At 32.2% G+C, this 25,262-nt stretch overlaps 1 protein-coding gene and 1 long non-coding RNA gene across 4 annotated transcripts in view; one reads left to right on the top strand and one right to left on the bottom strand.

Moving 5' to 3' along the window:
• The first annotated feature begins 902 nt into the window (after positions 1–902).
• Positions 903–5,998, top strand: LOC143055948 (uncharacterized). Its single transcript, XR_012972176.1, has 3 exons — positions 903–1,057; positions 4,542–4,629; positions 5,499–5,998. It is a non-coding gene; the product is annotated as an uncharacterized LOC143055948 (long non-coding RNA).
• A 6,977-nt stretch (positions 5,999–12,975) lies between these two features.
• The window catches only part of LOC143057770 (uncharacterized), a 50,634-nt gene continuing 38,347 nt past the window's right edge, over positions 12,976–25,262 (bottom strand). For all 3 annotated transcript variants that reach the window (XM_076231161.1, XM_076231163.1, XM_076231162.1), the window contains 5 exons: positions 22,777–23,313; positions 21,318–21,405; positions 18,525–18,657; positions 17,265–17,453; positions 12,976–14,321 (listed from right to left, as the gene is read on the bottom strand). In XM_076231161.1, the coding sequence (XP_076087276.1) occupies positions 13,614–14,321; positions 17,265–17,453; positions 18,525–18,657; positions 21,318–21,405; positions 22,777–23,278 (1,620 nt within the window). In that variant the 5' untranslated portion in view covers positions 23,279–23,313 and the 3' untranslated portion in view covers positions 12,976–13,613. The remainder of the gene's footprint in view (positions 14,322–17,264; positions 17,454–18,524; positions 18,658–21,317; positions 21,406–22,776; positions 23,314–25,262) is intronic.

Raw genomic sequence — 25,262 nt, 5'->3', positions numbered from 1 at the left:
CTGAGGAGTTGTGATATACAAACACCTTAAGATAGTGCCAAAGGAACATCACCATACAAAAAAGGAAAATTAACAATAAGGAACGAAGTATGGAAAGCAAAACAAATACTTTTAAAATTATCAGTACATATGAGCATATAAAATAGATCAATACTTTTCGCTTGGGTTTGGATGACTTTTAAATAAAACGACCATAAACTCAATTAAAATCAACAAAGCACTAAAATTACCTTTAATATTAAACTTTTTTGGGCAATTTTATCAAGTGTGATGTAAATATTTCTGTACTTAACTTATAAATTCCACTTATTTTTTTTCATGTTAAAAATTCAATATCCTTATAAATGCATCAATATCCCATATCCCATTTACTTTTAGGACAAATATCCCATATCCCTAAAATTAAAATGGCAAATATCCCGTATCCCAATATACCCTATACAAGCCTCTATATTATCCGGCGTAAATAACTTCGAGATTTATGTGGAAGTTTTTTTACTCTGCTGCTCGATCTATGCTAATCGATGTTCCTGTATATTTCATATTTATATTTATTCGTGAGGCCTCGTAATCGTTTATATTCACTAAAAGCACAGTCGCCTAAATATTTTATATGGCGAAAAAATTGCGAAAATTGGGGGAAATAATATATTTTTAGTAGCATTATTATTTTAAAATCTTAAGAGGTTGCTTGCAAATTTAACTCTAACATGAGAAGTGTATGACGATCTATAACGAATATATACATCCATCATGTGTGCAGATACGACGGCGACTATATAGGGTCTGCCATGAGTGCACTTTGTATGTCCTGCATGTGTGCACCCAGGAAGTCCTCCTGAGCGGTGTTTAGACGTACCGGGAAAATCTTATCTGATTCAGGATCAATTCATCGGTTACACTCCCCTGTCACCAGTGACTCTTTTTTGCTGACATTCTGAAAAAGTATTGTGTAGTCCCTGTGTAAGTGTTGACTCTCAACTTGCACATGTGATTTTTTAACACTCCCCGGACTTCTGCAAAAAACAATTATTCAGTTCACTGATTTAGATGGAAGGTAAACGAACAGAAAGTCACAGGACATTCCGACAAAAAGTCACAGGACAAAAAGTCAAACACATGTCAAACTCAGGCATAAAGTAACAAAGTTGATAGGACAAAAAGTCACAAACAATTTGTTGACAATTGATTGAATATAAATGAAAAAAGATTTTGAAATATCTTCTTTTTATTACATATATTCATTTTTAATTTTAGGAAATTGTTCATAATATAAAAAAGAAGATGTGGTATGATTGCCAATGAGACAACTGTCCACAAGAGACCAAAATGACACAGACATTAACAACCATAGGTCACCAAACAGCCTTCAACAATGAGCAAAGCCCGAGGTAAAGCCCATACCGCATAGTCAGCTGTAAAAGGCAATCATACTATATCTTTTTTTATATTTACATGTTAAAAAATGAGTGCAAATGTAATCAAAAGCTGCACGCAAACGTAATGATTTTTGTGCGCAAATGTAATGGTAATGTGCGCAAAGCTAATGCACTGATTTATTTGTTTTTAATAAATGTTAATTTAAAGTTGCTACATCATGTTCATGTATAAAACTTCAAGAAAAATACAAAAAGAGTGTTTTCTTGTTCAAAGAAAAATAATCTCAAAACTAAAGTGTGACTTTTTGACTGTGACTTTCTGTCCTGCATTCAGATTGAATAGGGGAGTTTGGTTGACCCCGCCTCCCTCTATCTGAGACTACTATCTCAGTGATGAGCAAAATGTATTGTGCTTGTCATATATGTATGTCGGATAAAAGCTCTACAGACCTTTAATATGTTGTATTGTTATATGTATAACCGACAATAAATAAATAGCCCCTAACAAGTAAGAATTAGGTTACTTCTTTTTGTTTTGACATCTTGCATGGGTTTTTATAGCCCCGTATTAAAATTATGCCCCCACTTCAAAAAAAGGGGGGGTATACTGTTTTACCCCTGTCTGTCCATCCATCCTTGCGTCAGTCAGTCCGTCCGATGAATATTTTTCGTCCCATTTATCTTAGGAACTACAATAGAAGGATTTCTGAAATTTGGTTTCAGGGTTAAATAAGTCAGCTATACCGTGTGATGCATTTTCAGATTCATCACTCGACAACTTCCTGTTTTCCCAACACTTGTATGATTTTACACATGTTAGCCAAGTTGAAAGTTGAAAACTAACAACCTAATTTATGTACAAAAAAATTGAAAAACAGATATGTTACACATAAACAAACGTCAATCACTGAATTATCGGATCCCGACTTGGAACAGGCACAACCATAACAAATTGGCAGGGTATAAGGAACTTTGAAAATATTTAGTTTTTGTGGTTTGGTCTATTTTCCGGATACTGTAAGCAATAAGGCCCCTTTATTTAGTGAATGAAATAATTGTAAGATGCACTTAGCTGTCTGTCATATTTTATATGAACTTGACCTCATTTTCATGCATGGTTCATTGGTCAATGAAACACTGCATTGTTTTGTCAGTTTATCATATGTTTAAAGTTACAGGTAGATTATATTTGGTAGATCTATATGAAACAATTGTAAGGTGTGCATGTCTGAATGGCAGATTCATATATAAACCATGACCGCATTTTATTGTTCTTTCGTCAATGATAAGTTTTCTTGGTTTTGTCATTTTATCAGGCCACATTTAAAAGAATGTCTGTTTCCCCTCCCCCGGGTCTACCTTTGTAAACAGACCAGGAAGGCAGGTTTTTTTTAGCTCACCTGACCTGAAAGGTCAAGTGAGCTTTTCTCATCACTTGGCGTTCGTTGTCTGTCGTCCTGCGTCCGTCGTCCATAAACTTTTACAAAAATCTTCTCCTCTGAAACTACTTGGCCAAATTCTACCAAACTTGGCCACAATCATCCTTGGGGTATCTAGTTTGAAAAAATGTGTGGCGTGACCTGTCAAACCAAACAAGATGGCCGCCATGGCTAAAAATAGAACATAGGGGTAAAATGCAGTTTTTGGCTTATAACTCAAAAACCAAAGCTTGTTGATCAGGTCAAGATCTATCTGCCCTGAAATTTTCAGACGAATTGGACAACCTGTTGATGGGTTGCTGCCTGTGAAATGGTTATTTTAAGGAAATTTTGCAGTGTTTGGTTATTATCTTGAATACTATTATAGATAGAGATAAACTGTAAAAGCAATAATGTTCAGCAAAGTAAGACCTACAAATAAGTCACCATGACCAAAATTGTCAGTCAACCCCTTAAGGAGTTATTGCCCTTTATAGTCAATTTTTAACAACTTTTCATCATTTTTTGTAACTTTTTTAAAAATCTTCTTCTCTGAAACTACTTTGCCAAATTTAACCAAACTTGGCCACAATTATCATTGTGGTTTGTAGTTTAAAAAATGTGTCCGCTGACCCAGCCTACCAAACAAAATGGCCGACATGGCTAAAATTAGAACATAGTGGTAAAATGCAGGTTTTGCTTTATATCTTTGAAACTAAGACATTTAGGGCAAATCTTTCAAGATTTAAATGTCCATCAGAATAAGATATATCCCCTCACAAATTTTCAGTTGAATTGGACAACCTGTTGTTGGGTTGCTGCCCTAAAATTGGTGATTTTAAGGTAATTTTGCAGTTTTTGGTTATTATCTTGAATACTATTATAGATAGAGATAAACTGTAGACAGCAATGATGTTCAGCAAAGTAAGATCTACAAATAAGTCAGCATGATCAAAATTGTTAGAGGGCCCCTTAAGGAGTTATTGCCCTTTATAGTCAATATTGAACAACTTTTCGTCATTTTTGTTACTTGTATAAAAATCATTTCTAAAACTACTTGGCCAAATTTAACCAAACTTGGCCACAATCATAATTCTAGGGTATCTATTTAAAAAAAAGTGTCTAATGACCCCGCCTACCAACGAAGATGGCCGACATCAGTAAACACATTAACAGGTGAGCGACACAGGCTCTTGAGAGCCTGTAGTTTTTTTTAACTGGATGTGATTGTCATAGCATGGTCACATGAATGGTTTGACTTGTCCAGTCCAGGCCACTTATCAGTTGTTTGTGCTCAATTTGAGTGTATTTATTTAGATTATCAATCCTTCTGCTTTCAAGCACTTTCCAAAAATGGAAACAAATTATTTTCAGGAAAAAAATAATTTCGATTTTTTTGTGGAAAATAATTTTTTGACCCGGGCGCTTATTTTTGACCCGTGTGGGGGGAGGGGAAACAAACATATTTTTAATTTTGGCCTTAGATTTTTTAAGCATAGGTCTACTTGTTGTATGGAATGACTACAAGGTATCAAATAAAAAAAGATGTCTGCCTGCCAAGGTTAATTTTACTGTGACCTCATATTCATAGAATAATGATAATATTCATGATATTGAACAGCAAGAATGATGAGTAAGTTGATGTTATATACAAATAAGACAAAATTTTCAGTTGCCTACTAATTATGTAATACATGTAGTAGTTATTTTTGTCATTAAATGATGTTTACCCTTTTATGTGTAGGGCAAGAACATGAAAGATAAAGGGGAAACTATAAACAGAAGAAATTATCAACAAAATAAGATTTACAGAGGTCAACAAAGCCTAAATGGTAAGTCCACTGTTATAAAAATTTTTGTCCTTGAATAATAATTAAATATTTATTAAAATAAGATGTGGTATGATTAAAGAAAAAACTATCCATCAGAGTTCAATTTAGTGGATGTAAGCATTGTAATTACTTATTAGAGGCCATTGACGACCTGTAAGTAATGAGAAAACCCATACCCTATACATGTTATAGTAATCTATAAAAGTCAACACTAACCAAATTTGAAACAGAGCATCAATTCAAACGTCAAATATACCAGACTAATTTATAAAAACAAAAAATTATGAAAAATAAAAATGACGGGTATGAACCAACATCAACCACTGAACTATGTACAAGCTCCTGATATTAGACAGGTATAATATGGCTGGGTTGATATAAAAATAAGAAACACTTAGCAGTCTGATTTCCAATGAGACATTTCTCCAATAGAGATCAAATGACATTTAAGGAGGCTCTATAACAATTTCAGAAAAATGTTTTAATATTTTTTTTTCATAACTCAATTTATTTATATCTTTATCATATGGTACACCAAATCATTCAAAACAATCAATTCGGTTTGGCCCCAGATGACTTTTAAAATGCATATATCATTGAAAAAGCTCCAAATTATCTCCCTTTGGTGCAAAAATGCCATTTTTTGGCATTAAAAATGTAATATCTTATTTAACTCAACGGTGGCCTATATTTTTTATTATAATTTTAAATAAGCTGTACTTTAACTAAACTATTATAAAATTTAAGCGATTTCTGTAATTTAGTACTTGAATATTTAAATGAAAGTTTATCATATTAATCATAAACATGATAAAATAGCCATTTTATTGATCTCTTCACTGATAATTTTTGAGTTTGTGTATTTGTAGGTCAGAAATCTGGATTTTCATGGTCATCATTCACAGATCAATACTGAACGGAAAACTTAAAGCTGATATTTTTCTCCATAGTGCGACTTTTTTATTAATTTGAAATGGAACATGTTTTTTCCTACATTTATTTGAAAGAGGAAATTTCAACATGATGACTATAAACAAAAAGGAGTCATATCATCACGATCATTGATGCACAAGAACTTGATCATATAAATACAACAATGTAATTATCAATTGAAAGATGGAACGAATGAACAAGATATTAGAATGTTGTTGTCCAAATAAACTTGCTTTGTCTTCTCATTTGAATCTCTCAATTCAATAAAGATGTACAGAGGAAGATCTTTGAAGAACAGATTGAAAAAATGTTTTGTCTAAGAATTGCAGGAATATTCTAGTGAATGAAATTATTTATTGACTTCACTCTTATATAGTGGACTGAATAATTGTACATAGCAAGTTGTGAATAAAGAAAGCAAAAACTTTAACAAAAAGTGTTTATATTATAAATTTGCAAATATAAGCATACTATTATGTACACCACAAAGTTATATATAATTCAAATCGTTTGCCTATACAAGTATTGCAATGAACCTATAACAAAGAAAATCTTACCTCATGAAAAGAGTGAACTATTCAGTCAGAATATGAAATATTTTTTCAGTTCTATTTTTCATAATAGAATAAACAAGACAAAGATTTCAAAACAATATTTTTTCATTTATTTAGAAATTTCATCATTTTGTTTCAGTGAAAGGACTATATTCTTTGACTGTAAAATATTATTATTATACATTCCAAAATAAGAATAATCTTTATTGTCATATAAACAAATAAAAAACATGTTTGTGACAAAATTTAAAAAAAATTATATATATGTATATATAAAAAATATAAAAAAAACTTGAATACATTTAAAACATTTTACTACCAAACAGCATTCATTGTAACATACACATAACTTTATATTTATATATATATATTTATAATTTTAATCCCATAGGATTTTATTTTGTCCCATGGGATATTAAAAATCCCATGGGATAATTATAGTCCCATGGGCATGGGACAAAAAAAAATCCCATGGGATTTAACCAAAATCCCATGGGATAATGGTAAATCCCATGGGATTTTGCCCTGTCCCATGGGATATTGAAAATCCCATGTTTTTATAATTCAAATTGCAAAATAAATATGAAAGTAATAGTAAAAAACCAATAAAATTATTGAATCCCATGTAATTCCGCACATTTTGGTTATATACATGATATTGTAGCTCTTGTTTGAGGCGGCGGCGGATTTGCAAATGAGTGTTTTGCAAATTAAAAGTGTCCAGTGTTTTTATCTTATGTCATAAAGAGGTAGAAGATGACTTTCATTTTATCATAACATGTTCAGAAATTATAAAACTAGGATCAAAATGTTTAGTGAAATTTCTAATATTGTCCCCAGTTTTAATTCAATGAGTGATGAAAACAAATTTGATTTTATATTTTCCTGCTTAGAATGTGATATTTTACTTATTATTGTTAACAATATAAGTGAAATGTATAATGAGAGAAACAATTATAATGTTAATATATGAACTGTGTAATTGATGGTTCAACTTAGAATGTTATATATAAGTATAATATTTGAATTAATAATTTTAAAGAGGAGGCATGCTGTCAAAAATAGTATTATAATTAATATTAACAATCTACAATTTTTTTTCTTTCAATGCTACATGTTTGTAGTGTTTCATGTCTATTGTTTTGTAATTAATATGCCTGTCTGTCTGTGTGTTTGTGTTTTTGTTTTGTATTTTAGTAACAATCCTATTGTTTGGATTTTAGACTAATAAAGTTCTTATTCTTATTCTTATTATCCTTAAATGTGAATTCTGCGTCTTGTAAGTTTTGGATTACTTCCCTTTGTACTGTGTTCTATCATTCTGTAATTAGAGGGATCACACCCGTAAGTTTCTTTTTTTATATTTGCGTTCTTGCTATTTACCTATTTGCCAAATTAGTAATATCAGGAACCTATTGCTCATTCTTAATTCTGTTTAACACTACTCAATGACCATATTTTGTCATGAAACTTGTGCAGAAATTAATATTCCAGACCAAGAAAAAATATCTAAAGAAAATATTTCATTCGTTTAAATCCTGTAATGGACTGATAAATGAATATACTTTTCGCGGGGAGAAATCATAGGCGAGAACCAGGGTTCTATTAAGAACTCTTTACAAGGGAGTAGGGTAAGGACCGATTTTATCCTCAAAATGCAGGTTCATTTGATGAAAGATTTTGGACACTTTTTAAACACTTACATTAAGTGTCTACTTCAGTCGATTCAATTAGTTTATGTGAAAGATTTGAACTGATTTAGACATTAATGACGCTCAAACTCAAGCTTGAATATGAAAAATCTATCAAATATTATAAAGAATGAACACAATTGCGGTCACTTCCATTTCAGACGGAAACCGTACTAAAAAATAAACAAAATGTTAAGATTTCGAAGATTTGGTAATTTAGAGCCATGACTTAATTATGCTAGTAACCGATACATGTGCATTGTATTGTCAAAAACAGCTAATATTTATGTAACAGAATTATTCTACTTTCCATTAAACAGCTAAAAAAATTATATTTTAACAATTTTGTAAAACTGCTATATTTTGGGGCCAAAAAGGGGTCTAACTGGGCCTTCTCCTTTTAGTATTGCACCCGAACAACCCAGAAAATTAATTATTTCGTGTTCATTTACGACATTTGCACATAAAAATGTGCTTTGTGGATTGAGTGCTTTACCCCACGGTTCCCTTTAATCATATTTTAAAGTAACTGGTTTGGACGTTTACTCCAAGTTAAGCCAATGAGAGTCATTAGATTCTAAATAAACACAACGAATAAATTAAACATAAAAAATAAACCATTTTGAATCTAAAGAATGTTGTAATTGATCCGTTTTCAATATGAGAAATGCTATGTCATTCTCGATAACTCTTAAACTTCCGGAGGCTTCGCCTCCGTTAATCCACTACCAGCAGGTTCTCTGGCCTGGACCCGCTTGGGCCTTTAGGCCCCGCACGGAGGTTCGGGCGTACACGTAAAAATGACCTAGCTACGCCAGTGAATGCTTGCATATTATGACATGATCTAAAAAGAATAATACAATCATACGAATTTTTCATTCATTTTCTATTAAACTATCTGACAAACGTAAGAAAATTTATTAACTGATATGTTTATCTAATTCACTAAATTGAAAATAGAAAGATATTCAAACATGGATTAAAATGTATAAATGTAAAGGTTTTACAAAGTTTGACGGCACTATGAAATATTTAAGGAGTTGGGTATTAATGATAAAAATGTAGCCTAATAGACAGTCCCATATACGCCTACTTTCACGGGTGTGACCTTGACACTCTTGGAATACAGGAAACATCTAATAAGTCTCTTTAAAACTTCGATTTTTTGAAATACCAAGGTTTTTCTACTTCAGGAATAGATTTCTTTAGCTGTCTTTGGCAAAACTTTTAAGATTTTTTGGTCCTGAATGCTCTTCAACTTTAAACTTTATTTTGCCTTTTTGACATGATGCGTCTTTAGTAGACGAAAGTCGCCAATAAAAAAATCAATCCTGGTATCTATGATGAGTTTATTTCCTGGTATTTACAGATATAGAAAATTCCATTTTCGAGAAACAGACATAAAATTTAAACAACGTACAAACCATTTCAGAAACAGTTTTTACTTGAGGGTATGGGGTTTACAAAACCGAGGATAATGGGCAAACGAATAGAGAAAAATGGCATAAAAATTCAAGAATACAGAAATGAAAGAATCCCCAATCTAGACTCTAATAAAGTCTAATCTTATTATATAAAAAAACGAGTAACGAGAAAAACGTATGGACCACTTCAACAAACTACATTTACTGAACATCCGATTCCTAACTTAGGACAGGCGCAAACAAATGCAGTGGATTGAAATGTTTAGATATTTACCAACCTACACCCTTATCTGAAATGATAGTGTAACATCAATTCATAGACAGACACACTATAAAATATGTGTATTAAATTTACCTTTGATGCTTTTATATATATATACTCGTCTGAACATCAACCCAACAATGTTAGATCTGTAAATTTGCTTTCGCAAATTTTTGGTTCTTCCCTCGCCGGGTATATATATATGATTAGTTGATGAAGATGCCAATAAACACATAAGTATCTCAGAAAGAAACCTCGATCGGATATATAAGGGACTAAAATAAAAATGGCAAATAAAGGAAGAATATGCATCAAATGAATTTGTTTGTTGGTTAAAATAAAGGTGGAAGAACTAATAGTATATGACATCCAAAATTCATTAATCGAGAAAAAAAAAAAAAATCACAACCCAATGAATAATGAAGGAAACGAATAAAGAAGAACCAGTTCACAGAAGTCTATATAGAAGACTGAATGATTTGAACCCCACCAAAAATCGTAGGTCGTCTTAGGGGCTTCGGTTAAGGGGCTTCGTCTTAGGGGCTTCGGTTAAGCAGTTCTTGTTCACCATGTAAAACTCGTTAAAATACAGTTTGAAGTGTTGCACGAGTAGCCTTCACCAGTTGCAGTTTTGTTTTAATTCTCGTTTTTGCAATGCCGTCTGCAGTTTTGTTTGTGTGATAAACCCCTACATGATGTTAGTTTTAGCCTTCCTCTTACAAATAAAACCTCAAAATAAAATAAACAATTTTTAAGGTATACTCTTTGTTATATGTAAATCAAGAAAGAAAAGATAATAATTAAAAAGACAGATACATACACCATTGTCTTAAGGATGTATACCTCTGAGGAGCCAAATATTTTTAGAATTAAACTTTTTTTCTTAACCTGATTTTTGGGTTTATAAGACTGTAACAAAATAATTGGTGAAGAAAAAATCATATGGTGGTGCACTTCTTTATTTGCTACGGTCCTTTGAAAATGCCCAATTTTGATGATTTTCCCATTTTTCATCGATTTTTACCTATTTTTGGGCTATAATCGTAAAAAAAAAGCACAGTTCCACAATTAAACTTTTTTTCATACTTTCTATAAAGATGGAGTGGACCAATCTGAATAAATTCTACTTAAAAAAACTATAGGTAGGTGTTAATATAAGAAAGTTTTATCATATTTTGACGCTTTTTTGTGTAAAATTTACCATGCTGTCAATTTTCTATTTTTGTGATTTTTCTCAGTTTTATCAACATAATGCATATTATTTCAACTATTTTTGTTATAAATAATTGAAAAAATACATATCTAAGAAATTTGAAAAGACCAAAATGATATGGAATGTACATGATTCTTGTAAAATCATTTTTTGTTTCCCTCATCCATTTTCTCAAAATTTTGGCTAAAAATACAGACTTGATTGGTCGTAAAATTTGAAAACTGTATTACTCAAAAACCGTTTGTTGTAAATGCACAATTTTTTCACAGAGTTATGTTTGATTATAATATTTTTAAAATTCATTGATATTTTTCACTTGTATCACATAATTTGGAAATAATTCAAGAACGATATTTCAACGAGACTAAACGAGACTGAAAAGTCAGAAGAATACATCCTTAAGGAACAAGAGCGAGAAAACAAATGACGTTTCACAAAACACAACATATAAAACCAAAAATTGACCAACGTAACCAAATCATAACTTATAAAAAAGAAGATGTGGTATGATTGCCAATGAAACAACTCTTCACAAGGGACCAAATGACAAAAAAAAAAACAACTATAGGTCACCGTACGGCCTTCAATAATGAGCAAATCTCCTACCGCATAGTTAGCTATAAAAAGCCCCGAAATGGCAATGTAAAACAACTCAAACGAGAAAACTATAACGGCCTAATTTATGTATACAGCATGGATGAACTCATGTGCTCCAGAAGGGCCATAAGTTTCTGTTATTATAAAATGAAAAAGTATCTTAAATATTTGTGAAAAATGAAGCAAAATGTAAAATAAACTACATGATAATAAATTGTAGATACTACTAAATAAAATTGAGAATGGAAAGGGGAATGAATGTGTCAAAGAGACAATTCAACCCGACCATATAACAGACAACAGCAGAAGTCACCAACAGGTCTTCAATGCAGCGAGAAATTTCCGCACCCGGAGGCGTCCTACAGCTGGCCCCTAAACAAATATATATACTACATGTAGTTCAGTGATTACATGTATGAACGCAACACTAAACTCCAAATTGTACACAAGAAATTAAAATTAAAAATGATACAAGACTACTGTTTATTTGCACGTTATCAGATGACAATTTCACAGAATATGTATTACCAAATAAAACACAATTGATTGTCTTAATGGGCTTACTTTAAAAATCAGAGACACCCGACAAGATTCCATCAGTTTAATTATATATTTGAACAACAAACAACTACAAAAAGGTTGCACAGCGTCTAAATTATCTATTGCTCTATATATTTTATAGATTCCCCTTCAACTGTTTGTCGTGTATTTGGTAGTGACACTGGATATTACTTCTGAATCGCTTATCAGATCATTGATTCGGAACCGTATCTCACAGATCGTTATGCTATTTTTTTTTTAACTATTTGCGGACCATAAAAAAATAGCATAAGGACCTATGAGCTACAGTTCCGCAGCTAATCAGATCATTGATGCATATTAGAAGATGTGTCAAAGCATTTTTCTCCTTTTATCTTTTCAAACAAATTTGTTTGTTTTCATTTGCTAAATATATTTTATAATAAGTTCAATATATAAGGTATCAGGCTTATAATTCGATACGTCAGACGCGCGTTTCGTCTTCATAAGATTCATCAGTGCCGCTCAGATCAAATTAATATGGAAATTGTCTGTAACATTGGTTAAATGAATAATATGTTTAAAAAAAGGAAAACAAGCCGTATCTTTCTGATTTAACAATTGAGCTGACATCGGAAAATATCTTTTATATTTATAGATTCACACCATTTGATTTAACAAACTTGTAGAAATGAAGGAAAAATAGAATCCGGTCTGACGATTTCATTGCTGTATGTGTTTGAGTTTTTTTTTTGTTTTTGTTTTTATCTTCATTGGCTTGAGGTATAGTGAGAGGGTTGCGCATGTCCCAAGTAAGAAGCCTCTGACTTTTGTTAGTCTTGTATGGTTTTTATACTTAGGTCATTTACATATTTCGGAGTTAAGTATAATCACTGAACTTGTTTAGGGGCCAGATGAAGCAAGCATCCAGGTGAGGGATTTTGTCGCTGTGTTGAAGACCAATTGGTGACTTTCGGTCGTTTATTGCTCTGTGATTGGGTTGTTGTCTGTTTGAAACATTCCCCAATTCCATCCTCAATTTTTTTAAATAAAATTACTGCCATTCGAACGAATTCGTTTTTCGTCCTTTAGTTATATGACACAATCAAGCAGCTGTTTCTGAGTTAAACAATTAAAAGTGAATACAAACAACTTAAGTGCAAACCTTTTAAATTCGTAACAACATGAACAATGTGTACACACCTATGAATGTAGTAATGTAAATTCGTTGGAAATAATCAGAGTTTACACAGTCACACACGTTAACAAAAAAATTAAAATGCACTAAAACCGGTTGATTGACACCGGATGTTAAAAAATGATTGAAACCGAATGTTAACACTAACAAAATAAGATGGAAATCATAATATATGGTTGTACATACTTATACTGAAATAAAGTTAACATTAATAAACCAAAACAAATAATGCATTAGAATGTTTTGAGTAAGTCAATTTTAGATCTTTCCAAAAGATATAAGTACAATATACATAAAAGAATCTCTTACTGGATGTTCGTTTTAACTCACAAGCATGTCTTTCAGACACAGAGCGCTCAATTAAATGAGCGTGAATGAAAGTTGAACCTTAAATAAAAATCTGAATGACCTGCCCTTTAAGATTTTTCATAACAGTTAATCAAATAAATGAACGGCTATTGTATAAAAATTGAACCCTTTAAAAACAACAAGGTAATATATATCATTGTGCGCCTTTTTCAGTTACTCATTGAAAAGGCGACTTTATAAATAGATGAATACATGGTATATGAGTAAGTGTTAAATGTTTTTGTTTAATATGCATCACTGTCAATTGAACTAGTATGTTGCAAAGTTCTACCTTGTCTTTGTAACTTATGGCGTTGTTCGTATTGGTCTAGGCTAATCACATTATGTGTGTCTTTTAAAGATGGCCGAGCACCATGGTCATTTTTATCTGCTTTCATTTTATCATTGAAAGCATTTCTCATTTCGTCTCTTTCAAATGACGTTGCATTATTTTCACTAAAATGTGTGTTAAAATTTAATGTTTTTCCATTTGTATCTCCGTTCACGGGATCGTTTTCTATTATAGTTTCGTGTTCAAACATTTCTTCGTGTTGTCCTTGTGCGCAATAGCCGACATTTCCATATCCTCCATTATCTGAATATTCAACCTGGTTGCCATAACAGTATGATGGATTGTGAGAAGTTAAACTGTCGTCTGATTGGGTTAGTCCAACAGTAATAGAATGTGATTCTGCCATAGAAACTGGTAAAATGTCGCTAATCTCCTCCTGGCTTGCACAACTTAACTTTAAATCATCTTCTCCAATGTGATTACTTTCAATTTCACTTTTATCTTGAATATTTATAACTACTTCAGGATTTCCTTCTTTGTCTTTAGTGTCGAATGTGGAAACGTCTTCAATCGACTTTTTATCTAAAGGTTTAACAATCATGTCTGTTTCATTTTCCTCCGATGCTGGTTCTTCGGAATCCTGATTCTTTTCTTCAGTTTTCTAAAAATTATTTCAAACGTAAATTAAAAAGAGCAAATCAAACGATCCGCGACCCGTGTTCAGAAAATTAAATGCACATAGTGGAAGATTTATTGACCAAGTTTACCGAAACTAGTCTTGATATATTAACGTTAATCTAAGCCATGGTCATGTTTTAATTTTTTTTTTTTAACTTTATTTTCTGTAAGCTACAAACCAGAAGGTGGTTTTGAGGTATTACCTTAACTGTATTAACATTTCAAATGTTTGTCTGTCTGATCTTTTGAGGTGGTACCTAACACTATAGGGAGATAACTCTGTAAAATCAGCTAAACGTTTTAATTACTTTGTGTTGTTAAGGGAATATTAAGCTTCTCAGTGATCAAAATAAGTGTTTGTCAAACTGCTATATTATAACCTGTGTAATTTTTCTGATAAAACGGTTTGTTCAAATTTGTTCATTTTTTTTATATTTTTGTCAAAGGGTCAAAGTAAATACTTTTTCAAAATTTTAAGAAAATTAAACGAGCCAAATTAATTTTAGTTAAAGTGTTGGGTACCACCTTGAACACGCAGAACAGTTTTTTTTTAATTAAACAATGTTTGCTGATTTTGTATTAGTTATTGGATTTGCCTGTTTTTGATGTGAGCCAACTTTTTGTTGAAGACCGTACTTTAACCTATAATGTCATTATTATGGCTTATTTGACAAATTGTGACTTTGATGAAGAATTGCCTCATTGTCACTTACCTCATCTTCTTATATATAAATCTGTTTATATTTAGTTGCAGAGTAGAAACATTTTTTATTGTTTGTTTATTCTCTTTAAGTCCATTGTGTGGTTTACATGTTTGTTTGTAAGTTGGTGATTAAGACCACTTTCAATAACTATTTAAAGGGGTAGACCTTGGTTCAGGGAGATAACTCTTTAAATCAGTTAAGCGTTTGTAAAAGTCAAGTTCATCAATGTATTTTAAGCATTTACCTGAAACAGATTGAAAATAATCTATGTAACCTAGAAGCTTAGAATATATTTATGAAAATGGTTGACACAAACGTACTGATGATTATAAGAGTTATTTCCCTTAACCAAGGTCTTCATCCTTAAAGGCCGGATGTTTTTGTGCGGTAGATGAACCGAAGTTCCTGGAGGGAACCTCCGACGTTCGGCAAAAAAAACTAACAATCCATGTCTATAATGACAGGAGACGAACACTGGCTAGATTGCAATTCATAATCTTATAAGAACACAACAGGAATAATCAAAGTACTGAAGTACTGAACATCGGATGACTGCAAGTTCTTGTGTATGGTCACAAGCACTTGTATCAGACAAGGAATGTTATTTTGCATTTGGTTATCAGTCAAAAACGAAAATTCACGTGGGAAGAAATGTCTGTGGCATCAATACACCGGAAAGACATCACGGTCATCCGATGTACAAAAAATAGCATGTAGTTCAATGATTTTACCAGTTCCATCCAAACAACATTATTAGCATTGTGTTGTTAGGTTATTCCTCTATAAGCATACTACCTTAGATGGGTTAAATCAAAAGTTACAGTCGATTGCATTGAGTTTGTAGGCAAAGCTAATATTTTTAGTTAGTCTGATTGCTAGCTGAACCGTGAAGTCATTATTAGGTCAGGTAAACTATCCTTCTTTATAAGTAGACTAGTCCGATAGATAACCAATCTAGCTGTCTGTTTGACTAGGCTACTCCACAAGGAGGGTAGTATACCTTACCCAATAATTACTTCACGGTTAAGCTACAAATGTAGCAAGCAAGCTAACCAACGATATTACCTTTACCTACAGACTCAATGCAATCGGCTGTAACTTTTGATTTAACCCATCTTACTAGGTTTTAGGCTTAAAGGAACTTTCTAATTTTTAATATTGAAAAACAAATATGTGAAAAAAAGGCGAGATAAAACACAACGGGTGCCACATGTGGGACAGGATCTGCTAATCCTTCTAGATCTGGAGCACATGATATCACCCCAAGTTGGTGGTGGGGTTGGAGTTGTTTTGTCTTTAGTTTTCTATGTTGTGTCTTGTGCGCTATTATTTGTCTGTTTGTCGTTTCCTTTTTTAAGCCATGGCATTGCAAGTTTAATTTAGATTTATGAGTTTGAATGTCCCTCTGGTATCATTCGTCGGCGTCCCCCTTTCATAGTAAATAAAACATTTTTAAGATTCCAAATTAATTTTGATGGATTGGGATTTTTTCTCGTCATTGGTACTATAAACATTAAATTTGAAATCTAAAATATAAAACATCGAAAAACAATAGCCTCAACTATGAACAAAAACACCACATCAAACCCATGGTACTAAAATGCATGGTACTAAAATTGAGCTCATCAAATCGAGTCGAGTTACATGTAAACTGAGTTAAATTATTAAAAGATTGCCCAATTCTGCTTCATTCATTGACAGGAGAAACAAGATAACTGCAACAAAAAGGAAACGTCCCTCTCTCCCTCTTGGTCGTTTTTTTGTGTGTGTGTCTGTTCATAATATAATTAATTAATATGTATTGTCATAATATTGGACATACTAATTCTGTTTTGCTTAATTCCTGTTCGTTTTTATTCGTTAAAATGTCAGTTCAAAGCATTGTCAGTCATCTTCGTCACAATGAATCATAAATAAGCCATCAATTTAAAAAAAAAAGAATGACTTAGTACCCGGATGCTAAACTCGCACTATCATTTTCTATGTTCAGTGGACGGTGAAATTGGGGTCAAAACTTTTATTTGGCATTACAATACGAAAGATTATATCATATATAGGGAACATGTGACTATTAATTTAAAATTTTAAATTGATTAGACTTCAACTTTATCAAAAACTACCTTGACTAAAAACTTTTACATGAAGCGGGACAGACGGACGAACGGACGGACGAACACATAGACTGAAAAACATAATGCCTATATATGGGGGATGCAAATTACCTGACTATTGTTGTCTGACTCTTCATCGATAAATTGTATAAAGCTGTGAGAGTCCGCGGGAGTACTGGCGGCTGTAGATGGCGCTGTCACTATAAGGCGTGGCGTTGTATCAAGTAATAGTGGCTCACGACAGGCACTTGGTGAATTTCTGTTTGGAAATGTGCTACCATCTTTGTCGAGAAGACTGTTCTAGAAAATATGACAATTCATAACCCAGCTGTCAAAAACATAATGCAAGGGGTTTGCACAAATTAAGGATGTTTGATACTTGGTTTCAAAATAACAAGCTTTAAAACAAACTGTTTAAAATTGAAAGATTTTAAATAACAGAACTATAAAAGGAGGGGAAAAAATAAAACATGTTAATGTTCTTCGTCTTTAAATATAATGAATTGAACATCTGCGGAAAATGATTCTTTCTGGACTTTCTTACATTCAGCATTATTTTGTACCTTTTTTCAAAATCAAAATAAGATTTAAAAAAAAATAACTTTTCAACTATATATAATACAATTGAGAAAAGAAAAGTAGCGGTTACTGGGTAAAATTTGTATTGACACAACATGGATAAAACTATAGAATAATTTCAAATATATGTTTAAATGTCAGAATTTTCGCCGTATAAATCATTTATTTTCATTGACAATTATCGATAAAAACGAATACATTTGAATGAACATACAACTCGAACTTCTTTTGAACTGAGTTTTATTGTGTATTGCTGCACGTGTTTCTTTTTTCTACATTAGCTAGCGGTATAGGAAAGTGTTGGGATCTCTCAAGGCATGTTGAACCCCGTCGCATGTTTGCGTATGTCCTAAGTCCAGAGCCTCTAGCCTTTGTTAGTTTTTTTTTAAATTCATTTACATGTCTTGGAGTTTAGTGTGACGTCCATTTTCATTGAACTACAATGTGGTAAATATTTTGTTTATAGACCAGCTGAAAGTTGAGCCAAATACTGTAAACCAACTAATTTTCGCGAGCGATTTATTTTCGCGACTTTTGCGAGTAGAAAAATAACGCGAATATAAATCGTCGCGAATTTTTCTAACTTTGATCTGTCCTTATTTAACTAAATCAAGTAAATTGTAAAATCGCGAAATTAAATCGTCGCGTAATGGACTAAAAAAGGCATTACGCGAAATAAAGTATTGTTCAGATATACAAATTACGTCAATTTAACGTGGCTTTAATAGCACAATAAAAACCATACAAATTATGATTAAAATATATAATTTCTTCTAAAAACCAAACTGTTACCTGTTGACTATGCGTTGAAGAAGACTTTCGAGAATGTCCTTCAAGAGAGTTAGGGCCTTTTGCTAAAGGAAGTCGATAATTGTTTGAACGTCTACTGGTTTGCTGGTCTTCTCGAATTCTTTTCATACAATTTCTAAAAGAAGCAATACCAACATGTTTACATATTGTCTACTGAAAGGAGCTTTACGACAGCCAAATCAGAAAAATGTGGAAACAGAGATGTGTACATATGTCTCTGGTGGAAAGAACCGTTTTCATCTCCCAAGATATTTTTTGGGTTTAAATCTATTTATATTTTTTTGTTTATAGCATGTTGTTCATCTTAATATAAACTTTACCAATATTCAATCATGCCAAGGTATTTTAACTACACTTTTTCAGGAGATAGTTTTCTTTTTGTCCTACAATTAGACAATTATTGTAAAAAAGACAGGTATAACCATAATACTTTGCTTTATTTCCATGTTGAGGACACGGTATTGTGAATATTTCATTCAGTTAATGTTCATAGTCGGAAACGACAAATTATTTGTACTCGCTATATGAAACAGGAGAAAAGTCGGCGAGTCTCTTTTTTCGTCTTGTTTCCAAAGGTCGTACAAATACATTTTATATTTTCCGTCGACATTGTACATATATTATATTGTGTATGCCTTGCTTAATCATGAAATTTGGAAATACATACATATGAAGTATTTTTGAACTTATTTATACATTTTAGACCTATATTCATAATGAATGTAGAGTAAGACTTTGGTTGGCTTACTTGCTTTGGTTGTATAAACGTTTGCTCAAACACTGTAATTTAGATTGACACATCTGCAAACAATAGAGATAGGCATAATTAAACCTGCATATATTATACATATATGTGATTGGATGTCATTCCATTACGATTGTAACAAAGCAAGCAAGCTGACCAAAGTCTTACTTTATATGCATTTGGAAATTAGCTCTAACAATCCTTACAAGTCTTTTGTCTGCCAGCTAATCGTATACAAACAATATGTATTAAAATGTCTCTTTTAGGATTAATTTTCTTTTCAACGAATTAATTATATCTGGATATTAAGCTCTCGTCAGTTGATTACAAAAATGACAATTAGAATGACATTCAAAACAGTGTGGCTGTGGCCATTGATTGACACATTAAATTCATCCATTGACTGGGACAATTTACGTGAACGTTTGTCTGTAACGACCACTGTTCACGACGTACCTACGATAGACATTTAAACTGTGGGGTCACCAAAGGTTTCTTAACGCCTTTACTTATAAAATAATTCGAAAAATTAATCAGGAATAACCTTTATGTTTTGATTTATATAATTGGTATAAATCAAAACATCGTGTTATTTCTGATTAATTTTTCGAATTACTTTATTAAGGTGTTGAGAACCTTTGGTGACCCAATAGTGTAAGTGTCTTTAAAAAGTACATAGTGAGCAGTGGTTGTTACATACAAACGTTCACCTAAATTGTCCCAGCCAATGGATGAATTTAATGTGTCAATCAATAGCCACAGCCACACTGTTTTGAATTTCATTCTATTTCAATATTTAATCAACGCTGTAATATGAAAAGTACAGTTTTGTATAATTGTAATATAGATTCAGTGTTGAAATTAAACCAACTCAGAATTATCAGTATTTTTTCAGAGTCGGTTCTTTTGTATTTACATGTCAAAATGAGTATAGAGAATTTACATTATGGATTGCTGAAATTAGTTTCTCATGACAACAAAATGCCTAGTGTCTTCTGCAGCAGTGTAAAATTAATTAACGCCTCGAAAGTTATTATTAGCATAATATGTCACTCTAGTCATAAACCTGACAATTGTTTATAACAGAATGGAGATTGCGATTCAATGGCTGCTTGTTAAATAACATTATTCAATAAATTCAGTCTGTTTAAAAGATGTCGTTTTACTTAGAAGTTTTATAGTCACCGTCATCGACATTATTATTGGTTACTAATTTAATCCTGAGACTTAGCATATATGTATGTATAATATGTATATATATATATAATTTAATTTTGGATGTAACGGGTCTTCTGATTGGCTGACGTTATTTTGTTATGAGCCCATAGACATAATTTAGTCATGTGACCGTGACGTCATCAACGTTTTTTCATGGTTTTCTACGGTTTAAAATGGAATTAGAATTAAATTATAAGAAATGACTGTAATATTTTTTCTGTCTATTTGAAATAACATAAAAAATGTGGGGCACACTGTTAAATAACCCGCTACGCGCGTTATTCAGTGTGCACCAGATTTTTTATGTTATTTCTTCATAGACAGAAAAAATATTACAGTCATTCCTTAAATAAAAAAAAATTATATTAACAAGTGACAAGTAACAAACTCTCTTCTTTTTTTTATCACGTTTTAAACCAATCACAATATTGGTTTGGTGTATGCTTTTTGAAATATTACCAAGAATGCTCCTCGTTTGAATTGTTTTACATTGTCTTATCGGGGCCTTTTATAGCTGACTATGCGGTATGGGCTTTGCTCATTGTTGAAGGCCGTACGGTGACCTAAAGTTGTTAATGTCTGTGTCATTTTGGTCTTTTGTGGATAGTTGTCTCATTGGCAATCATACCACATCTTCTTTTTTTATATTACTGTGTATTCTGAAACGGTGAATTAAAAAATACGTACCTATCGGTTGAGAATATTGATAGTTTTGTGATTGTGTGATATTTGTGTGTTGGTTTTATTTAGGTACAAAATGCACCATTCCTTACACTCTTTTTAACAAACAAAAAATATGAAACATAAAATACCTTATTCTCAATGCAGCTGCTAATATGAAAAATGTTCCAACGACCGCAGAACAAGTTGCTATCACAACGACTTGTGTATGGCTCAAACCTAAAAAAAAGAAATAAATTAAAAGTAATTACAGTTTTCATTTGTATTATTAAAATTCCTTATAATTCTGAAAGTGAAATACAATATTTTTTGAATTCATGATATGTAAAAAAGAAGATGTGGTATGATTGCCAATGAGACAACTGTCCACAAGAGATTAAAATGACACAGACATTAACAACTATAGGTCATCGTACGGCCTTCAACAATGAACAAAGCCCATACCGCATAGTCAGCTAAAAATGGCCCCGATAAGACAATGTAAAACAATTCAAACGAGAAAACTAACGGCCTAATTAATATAAAAAATGAACGAAAAACAAATATGTAACACATAAACAAACGACAACCACTGAATTACAGGTCTCCTGACTTGGGACAGGCACATACTTAGATAATGTGGCGGGGTTAAACATGTTAGCGGGATCCCAACCCTCCCCCTAACCGGTGACAGTGGTGTAAGAGTACAACATAAGAACGAACTATAAATCCAGTTGAAAAAGGCTTAACTCATCAGATGGACAAAAATACAAGTGGACGTGGCCGGGTACTTGTACATCTCGACAAAAAAAATAGACAGTATGAACAGATTTGAGAGTACTCGCAGTTATCTGACTGCTAGTTCAAAGCCACTAACAATTACTAAAACAAATCATGCATCTTAGACTAAACTATCAATCCGTATACATCCAACTTCCAATGGATTAAGTGTAAAGACGTCATAAACAGCCAGAGAAAAACATGACCTTGTGTAATGCCAAGTTACGTAACAGGTATCGACAGATTGTAGATCCATGAATGTGTATATGTATATAACATACTAGTAAATATTTAGTTTTCTTTTAACGATACGTTTCGAAAGAGATGATTGTGCTAGAAATAATAGAGCTTAGTTTGTCGAACATAGTCAAAACCACGATACCGTAATTTTATTATTCTGAGATTTCTTTTGAATTGGTCACTGTGTCTGAAATCCTTTTGTATCAGTCTTTTTTCTTTCTTTTCTTTTTTTTTTTTTTTTTTTTTTTTTATTTAATTTGATTTATTTAAACTCTACAATTGTGTATCCCAGAGGGGGGAAATGATCTCGTTTATCTACTTTGCTAGACTATCCTGGTCCTAATATTAAGTACCAAGTCTAACGGGAATAGTTCCCTACTTGCGGAGAAAAAGTAACAACATGTATGAAGATACTAGGATGTAAGAAACATATCCCGTACCAATTAAAATTTGTTATTTCTTGTCAAAAAAACTAAATTACATGTATAATGAACAAACAATATGTTAGGCAAGACTTTATTTTTTTTTTATATCAGCCTTCAAAAACTTAAAAATACACGAATAAAACAGATTTTAATGAAATTAACATACCTGATGAATCTCCATCATTTATGCTCGTTGCTAGGGCAACAGTATCATTTCCATTATTGGTATCATTTTCAATATGTGATTGTCTCCCTTGAGCCTGATAGGTTACACTTCCGGTGGTGCACATTGTTGCGTCAATCGACGTTTGATCTGGTATATTTCCAGTTTTGAAATTTTCTTGAAAATGGAATGTGACACTGAAAGTCTGAGAATTTGAGTCTTGATCTTTTTGTCCAAATGTCTGCCCTACTTTCAATAATGAATAGCAAGAGGTATCACGTGGTATAAGAATATTGAGCGCCTCTAGTTTATCGACAAGGTCATTAAATAGTGCACAGTTTTGTAGATTCGATTTTGTTACGTTAACTTCCTCGTCCTTTCGTCCAGTTTGTTTGAAGAATGTCGGACAATTAGAAGATGCCGTGACCACTAATTGAATATATCCAACTACCACTAAGAATATCCAGTAATTATTGGTAACAAACAATTTGTATTTGAAGTCCATTTCTGATGCTGTGCTGAATAGCCGATCGTAATAACCTGAAATTGGACAAAATAAGCATAATATGCTTACTGTAAATTATATAAAATATTTTGCTGTTAGAAAACAGCAAATCTCATTAAAAGGCCAATACTATGTTTAAGCTTTGCTTTCAATGATCCGTGTTACTTTCTTAACTGATTATTATTACATCAGCCAATCGTGAAATTTCAGTCTGCAAACTTGTGTTGGTCAGGTGTGTATTTATCCGTCAAAACCAGAAGATTCCGAAAGGTTATAACACAGAAAGTAGAATGGGACGTGTTTAGATCCGTGTAATCAGAGCTTATACACATGACATGTTTTAGGTAGATTGGTAACCAACACAAATAACATTGTGTGGTCTAGAGATAACCAACTCCACACTTTCAAACTGAATAATATACTTCGTTACGTTGCAGCCGACATTCCATACCGACTACTAGTAATTGTTAACATTTATACCTACTATTCCTTAAAATTGAACAACTAATTTTCCTTGTAAATGTACCAAGACGTAAAGGTTAGTAAGACTAATTGAAAACATTCGAGCTCTATACCTCTCCAACTTAACGATCAAGTATATAACTTAAGAAACATCATAAAATATGAAAAGGGTAATTAAAACGTGATAATTAACATTAGTATTCAAAGTAAAAGTTATAGGCATAACGCTTTGCTCAATAAACTATTCATTACCAGGTTGATCCTTCAGACAACGAACAAGGAAACCTGCAGATGACAATCGATCATGTTTTTGCGAAACGAATCTAAGACACAAAAATAAATCATCTCTACATATTTGAATTTTTAGTTGAAAAAAATCTTTTTTGTTGTTGTCGTTTAAACGGAACTGTAAATAAATACGATAGTTTAAGCGTTTTTGCGTTACTTGTAATTTTTAAACTATAAAACGTATACAATGCCCATTGAGTAAAATCTCCAATACAAAGCAGACCAAATTTGCGATCAATTTAGATTTTCTTTTATAAAAGATGGAAATTGTATTGTGTTCTGACAACAATATATATGCAATATGCACGAAAAACCTCTGGGACCAATTATTGGTAAATTGAAAATCTATACTTCTGACTAATCTTGAATAAATTATTTTATTTTTCGTCTATTTTGTCAGTTGTACAAATGGTTCTGGATGAAGTAAAAGCTTAATCAATTGTGTACGTTACGAACATGCATGGAAACTATGCATAGAGAAACAAACTTTTAATTATTACATGTATATATAAGAAATCGGTTCGAAGTCGATTAGAGTAAACAAATAAATGGACTTGTTGAGAGAGAGAGAGAGAGAGAGAGAGAGAGAGAGAGAGAGAGAGAGAGAGAGAGAGAGAGAGAGAGAGAGAGCATATCTTTTAATACTTGTTTTGTTTGCTACTTGTAGCCATTTAGGAACCGTCTTTAGGTAGGAAAATGCCTACAAATCGTCGAGAGAGAGAGAGAGAGAGAGAGAGAGAGAGAGAGAGAGAGAGAGAGAGAGAGAGAGAGAGAGCATATCTTTCAATACTTGTTTTGTTTGCTACTTGTAGCCATTTAGGAACCGTCTTTAGGTAGGAAAATGCCTACAAATCGTCAATGGCGTCATGGTTTTAACAAATTTAGTTGTTGCTCTTATTAGAAATTTGGATCCCGTAAAATGCTTTACAAAACTTTAAATTTTTGAAATACTTACGATTTTCTACTTTAAAAATTGAACTCCTTGGCTGTTTTTTGCAAAACTTGTAGGAATTTCTAGTCCTGAATGCTCTTCAACTTCGTACTTTATTTTGCCATTTTAACTTTTTTAGATTCGAGCATCACTGATGGGTCTTTTGTAGACGAAACGCGCGTCTAGTGCAAATACAAAATTTCAATCCTGGTATCTTTGATGAGTTTATTTTCGTATGTATGAAGTTTTCACAATGTCTCGAGGGTACAAAAGGAAAAGTGTATTTAAAAGAATAAGGATTTC

The sequence above is a fragment of the Mytilus galloprovincialis genome, chromosome 13 (assembly GCF_965363235.1).
Source record: "Mytilus galloprovincialis chromosome 13, xbMytGall1.hap1.1, whole genome shotgun sequence".
In the NCBI taxonomy this organism is placed as follows: Eukaryota; Metazoa; Mollusca; class Bivalvia; order Mytilida; family Mytilidae; genus Mytilus; species Mytilus galloprovincialis.
Note: the sequence above shows the minus strand (reverse complement) of the source record. Positions and strands in the feature narration are given on the sequence as shown.